The sequence below is a fragment of the Calidris pugnax genome, unplaced genomic scaffold, assembly GCF_001431845.1.
Source record: "Calidris pugnax isolate Ruff unplaced genomic scaffold, ASM143184v1 scaffold32, whole genome shotgun sequence".
In the NCBI taxonomy this organism is placed as follows: Eukaryota; Metazoa; Chordata; class Aves; order Charadriiformes; family Scolopacidae; genus Calidris; species Calidris pugnax.
The window spans coordinates 8,362,750-8,368,850 of record NW_015090783.1 but is presented as its reverse complement, the minus strand read 5'-3'; the positions used below and the strand labels follow the sequence as shown (position 1 = coordinate 8,368,850).

The following is a 6,101-nucleotide window of genomic DNA, read 5'->3' as shown; positions in this document are numbered from 1 at the left end:
GCGCCGCCCGCCCCCTCCCTCCCCGCTCACATCACTTCCGCATCCGGTCCCGCTCGCGCCTGGCCCGGGCGGCCGGTACTGTGGCCCCGCCCCCGCCAACGGCCGCTCCGCCCCGCCCCGCCCCGTCTGCGTGGGGGGGGGGGGTGGTGGTGGTGGTGGTGGATGTGTCACGTGACGCCCGCGTGCTGGCCCGGCGGCCCCGGATGCGGAAGTGGCGGGTGCTGCTCCAGCGGCCTCCTCAGGACGGTGCCGCCGCGGCCCGGCTGCCGGCGGGGGACACGGGACCGTGAGGTCAGGGCCCCGCGGGATGGGCTGGGGCTGCGTCTGCGCTCAGGCCTGCCCAGGGAAGGCAGCCTCCTCCCGCGGCGGCCGGGGAGCGGCCCGGCTGCCCCCGCTCCCCTTCCCCGGGGCTCCCCTCCCCTGAGGGTAGCGGCCCCCGCCGGGCCCCGCTGCTCTCGGGCCGCCCCTCGCAGCTGCTCCGGGGAGAAACTCGGGCGTCGTGTTTTACTCCTCACACGCGGTGGTACAAGCCTGGGCTGAGAGGACGCCGGTGTCTCCGCGGCCGGGGGCGGGGGGGGCGCTCCCGCCTCACCGTGCGGGACAGCGCGCTGCCGGCCCCGCTCCCCCGGCACCGGCGGGTGTCCGCCCTCAGGCGCTGCGGGACCCTCGTCGGTGCCGCGTCTGGGGGTTCCGTAGAGTTTATTTGAACACACTCCGGGTGTGCGGGCTTTCCCCCCCAGTGCCGTTGTCGGTCCGTAATTGACTGGGCTTTCTGAGGAGCCCATCTGCAAGCTCCAAACTGTAGTCTGTCCGAGAGCCTACTGCCAGGCTCCTCCGCCTTCTGATCCGCTGGGAGAGTGCAGTTAGAACAAGTGTGTTATTTCCAGAAGAGCTTATATTTTAATTTAACAACGCAGCTATAGTTTTAGGAGGAAAACCTTGTTCCTACTGATGCTTTCCACTTTAAATGGATTTCTGAACAGATTAAATTGTAAAAGTAAAGGTTCTCCTTTGAAATATGCTTCATTTTAAGTGAAAGTGACAGGAAAGAAAAAGACACTGGTTGATGGAGTTAAAACAAAGTCAGGCAAACCGATGGCACAGACTCAAGTGTTTGCATCCGTAGCGCTGCCCTCTGCTGGGTGCAGCCCCGCTGCTGCTGTGGAATCACAGAATCCTGCCGGTGTGGATTCCAGCGTCTCTGAAAGATGCAGAAAAAGTTGTGTGAAAGAGGAGGAAAAACAGAAATTACAGCTGGCAGTGGGCATAAGTCTGGGTATTCGTTTTCATGTATTTAACGTAAGGTTCAGAATTTATCCTTGAAATATAAAAGAGATGATTTTAGAGAGCAATACTAGCTCTGACAGGCGCGCTGGTAGAAGAGGTTGTTACTAAACTTTTAGTCTGATGTTTATTAAACTTTGTAATGTGCCAGCCTGTCACGTGTGGCGTTCTTAGCTACGTGGTGGCACAACATCCTTTTTTGTTCACGCAAAGAGTATAAAGAACTTCTGTAATGACAAGATCTGTGTTTGCTTTCATTCCCATATCAGATGTGCACGATGTCTTCAACTGTTTTTACGCAAAGCAGCTGAGAAGAACTGGAATTCAAGATGAGAACCAACAAGGTGTACAAGCTCGTCATACATAAGAAGGGCTTTGGAGGCAGTGGTCAGTATCTCTTGGTTCCTAACAGTCCTGGTGCCCAAACCACAACAATAACAGTGAGGCCAGCACTTTCTTACTGAATTTGAAGCAATTAACTGATTTATTGATCTCTTTAACAAAACAGTGGAAGTTTGACGTGACAAGCAGTAATACCAGCCAGCGTTTGGAAAGCTCTTTTTTAATAGCAAGACACAGCAGAATAAAATTGCATTTGTTAGAACAGAATGAGATTGCACCTATAAAATAAAATTGCTTTATTCTTCCTCTTCCCCTTTTGTTCTGTCACTTTTATTTTACCCTTGTATTTCAGTCACTCTTAGTAAGTGGCCGACAAGTCAATGACCTGTGACTGCATGTCGATGTGTTTCAGTGTACTAAGAAAAATGTAATTTCACTGAATTTCACTGAATTTCTAGAGTTGGAAGGGACCATAGAGATCATCTAGTCCAACTCCCCTGCTGAAGCAGGATTGCCTAGAGCTAGAGCATGTTACTCAGGACTGCATCCAGGCGGGTTTTGAAAATCTCCAAAGAAGGGGACTCCACAACCTCCCTGGGCAGCCTGTTCCAGGGTTCCGTCACCCTCACCGTGAAGAAGTTTCTCCTCATATTTGAGTGGAATTGTTCCCTACTTTTAGACTAAAATAGTAGCATGTTAATACAGCTCACTAAGATTCTGTAGTTACCTGCTTTCCTGCTGATGTTTGTTGTAAGGAAAAACACAGAAGATTCCGGTTGCCTAACTAAGGCACACTCTTTTGCTGAACAGATCTTTTGTGAAAGTTCTGTGATTTGAAGGAAGGTTTTTTGCCCACAAGAGTGGCCAGACTGAAGCAGCTGGGTAGGAGCACTGTCACGCAGTGAATGTAACCCCTCGCTGACGTGTTAATCCTGGGGGTGTGTGGTGAGCAGGCTCTTGTGTACAAACGTGCAAGCATCTGTGTTTGGTGTGTATCTGTTGATTGCAGTTCTCATTTACCTGTGTCTTGTAGATGATGAACTTGTGGTGAATCCTAAAGTATTTCTTCAGATCAAGCTGGGAGATGTTGTGGAGATTGCACATCCCAATGACGAATACAGGTGAGCTCTCTATTTGCTGGTACCGGCCAGGTGTGGTTAGAGCACTCAAAGCCTGTGTTCATCTGCAGTGGCTTCTAGAGTGAGAGGCTCTGAGACCTGGTATAACTTCGCTTCAGGATGCTGCTGTGGTGGTTGTTTTTTTTTTTCTGCCTGAAGAAATGTAAAGGATATAACTGTAGCAGGAGCTCTTCCTTGAATTTTGTGGAGTTTGTTGTGTTTGGTGTTAGTTTGCTGACCTTTCATTGGGCTAGTAGCACCTGAATATAGAATCTGCAATGTCTTTATTCTCTTCATAGAGCTGCTGTTACCAGCATGGATGGATTATTCTTCCATCCTGTGGTATATCCTAGGCAAAATTAAAAGCTCCTGGCCAGCTATACAACCATAAACCTTCTTATATGAAGCTGTTCATCCTGCAGCCTGTACCTGAAAAGTAGGAGTACATTTGTATGAGGTTCTGAGAAGTTCCTGCATGACTTACTTTCCCATTTAGAATATCATCTTTACCTAAAGAATACTTTATAATTATAATAGGTATAAGAAGCAAGACGGTGACAGGCGGAGAGGGTGATGTATGAAGCTTTCTAGAAAATATTAATGTTTCTCTTTAGCTTATCCCATACTCTGTGTTACTAAATAGTCCTGAGAGACTGATTCACCAGAGCAGACTGTTGGTATCTCAGCTTGTCTACCTTTTTTCTTTTTTGCATGCTAGTCCCCTGCTTCTACAAGTGAAGTCACTTAAGGAAGATTTGCAGAAAGGTAAAACTCTATACTTATAGTAAAATCGTAGGTAAGGGTTATGTGATTGGGCTGTTCCTGTGATTGACTAATGCATATATTTTACCTTTGTGAGAAAATCAATGCTTAGTCTAGTTAGGAATGGGAAGGTTATAATTTTATCAAAAAATGTATGGCGCATTTAAATCTGCTTTTGCTTCAGTTAGCTTGAAAATCAATGCTTAGTCTAGTTAGGAATGGAAAGGTTATAATTTTATCAAAAAATGTATGACGCATTTAAATCTGCTTTTGCTTCAGCAATGTGGGGTATAGTTTAAACAAAATTGGCTCTTTAGCCTTAAATTTTTGTTTCTGCATTCTCTGACTGGCTTTATATCTTTTCTTCTCGCGGGAATTAATTCAGCCTAAACTGAGTTTTTCTTGCCTGCTTTGATTTTAATGACTCTTAAATTGGGCCGTAGCTGAAAGAAGCTGTTGTCTTTTGCTGACAAGTGTTTCATGACCATCTCTCTGTACTGCTTTTGTACTTGTAAACTGCTTGAAGCCTTTGGGGATGTTAATTTCTCTGTTGTCCTTTCCTGTTTTTGTGGCAGAAACGATAAGTGTGGATCAGACAGTTGCCCAGGTGTTCCGACTGCGGCCGTACCAGGATGTCCATGTGAATGTTGTTGACCCAAAGGTGTGTGGCTTCGCAACTTTTTTCCACCTATCCCTTCACTTAGCTCAAATCAGAGCCCCATGAATTTCTGTCTATAGTAGTGTTGGGGAAAAAGGTGTTTATTTTTTATTGAAAGGTATTTAGCCTTCTTTCCTAAGAAAATGAGGCTTGGGCAATTGAACTGTTTGTTTGTGATGTGTCTCTTCTCTCCCCATCATCCCTCTGCTCTTTTTGAAGTCTGTGGATTACCTTGATAAATTTAGAAATTTCAAATATCTTTAAATTCCAGAAATTCAGGATAACCAGACAGAGTAAAGAAAAACAGTAAGTTGCCTAGTCAAAAGAAGAGCCATGGCATGGATTTGCATTATTTGACACCAGAGAGCCTTGTAAGAGAGGCATCTCCTGTAAATATCCCAACTATCAAAAGAGCTTCAGGCAGAGCCTATATTCAGCACGAGACAAAAATCTGCACAGAATGGGGCTTCCTTAGCGTCATCAACAATGAAAGGAATTTCTTTTACTTGTGCTTCCAATTTGCACTGAGACTTGTAGCACAGATTCAGTCCTTGGGGTTTTTCTGGTCACATTGTGCAGTGCTGTGCAGCTCACAGGAGTTCCAGGCACATGCCCAACTTCAGCAGTCATTCGGATGGGTCTTCCCTTTTATCTTGCATCTCTTAGGAGTATTGACTTGATTTAGAATGTGCCCCCCTTAACATTTGGTTCTTAAGAGAACAGACCGAAGGGTGCTACTTAGAAACAACAAGTAAAACATAAGCACTGTTTTTCTTCTGTTTCCCAGGAGGTGACCTTAGACTTGGTGGAGCTGACCTTTAAAGATCAGTACATTGGGCGCGGGGATATGTGGCGACTGAAGAAAAGTTTGGTAAGGCCTCTACTGTCCTTAGGTGTAGAGTGGTGGGGATCACATACCTTTTTCCATGCTTGCTGTAAAAGAAAATAAGCATTTTACAAAATACAGAACACCAAGGTGGAGACCAGCATCAGCAGCTCCTGAGGAAATTATGCTGTAAGTGGTACATCGGAGCTGGAGGAATGGATGTAAATGTGTTGCGGAAAAAATAATCCCATCATTTCCTACTCCATTGCAGTATGTTAATTACTGCCTTGGGCACTGAAAAGGCTGTTTTTTCTTATGTTCTGAATTTTCATGATTTGCTACATTTGGAAGGATTTGAATCCAAATGTTGTTCAACTAGCAGATGCTAATGTATCCCCCCTCTGATAGTACCACTGGATAAGCAACTATTAGAAGATTTTGTTTCTGCATCCCTGAAGTGCAGTCTTTGGCTCTTTTAAGCGCAGTGAATTAGACAAATGAAGTCAATAAAAGTTCATATGTGTTAAATATTTTCTGTTGTCTGTTGCGGAGGTTCTGTAGGCTGAGATAGTAGTAGTAAATATGCTCAGGGCTTTTTGTGATTTTACGGCAGAAGTCAGGTGCTTGAGCGTGGATGTTTTTCTTTTTGTAAACTGTTCACTTTGAGCTACTGTTCTGTAACACTGTAACACCTGTAACTATTCTTTCTTAGGTCAGCACATGTGCTTACGTCACCCAAAAAGTGGAATTTGCGGGTATCAGGTCAGTTCCTCCCCTGAGGGTTTACTGGTACTTATGACTTTAGTGAGTCCAGAGAATCTGATCTTCTCTGAAAAATCCTTGACACTTGTAGAGATTCTGTCTGCACCACGGGGTAGAGGAAGGCTTCTATCTGATTTGGAGTGGAAGAAACTAAGAGTAGGACACCTGGCCACACTTGTTGCCTCTGATGAATGCCGAATAATTTTCCTTTTAGCTCCTATAGTATTTCCCCCCCTTCACAAGATGCATTAATTGTTCAGATGAGGGTTAACAGTTGCTGTTGAGGTGACAAAGGGGGAGGGTTTACTGGTACTTATGACTTTAGTGAGTCCAGAGAATCTGATCTTCT

General features: G+C 45.6%; 1 protein-coding gene across 12 annotated transcripts in view; it reads left to right on the top strand.

Moving 5' to 3' along the window:
• The first annotated feature begins 190 nt into the window (after window positions 1-190).
• The window catches only part of DEPDC5 (DEP domain containing 5), a 46,415-nt gene continuing 40,504 nt past the window's right edge, over window positions 191-6,101 (top strand). For all 12 annotated transcript variants that reach the window (XM_014963497.1, XM_014963474.1, XM_014963502.1 and 9 more), the window contains exons 1-7: window positions 191-291; window positions 1,554-1,671; window positions 2,660-2,747; window positions 3,463-3,509; window positions 4,082-4,167; window positions 4,952-5,035; window positions 5,703-5,752. In XM_014963497.1, coding sequence (XP_014818983.1) covers window positions 1,614-1,671; window positions 2,660-2,747; window positions 3,463-3,509; window positions 4,082-4,167; window positions 4,952-5,035; window positions 5,703-5,752 — 413 coding nt within the window. In that variant the 5' untranslated portion in view covers window positions 191-291; window positions 1,554-1,613. The remainder of the gene's footprint in view (window positions 292-1,553; window positions 1,672-2,659; window positions 2,748-3,462; window positions 3,510-4,081; window positions 4,168-4,951; window positions 5,036-5,702; window positions 5,753-6,101) is intronic.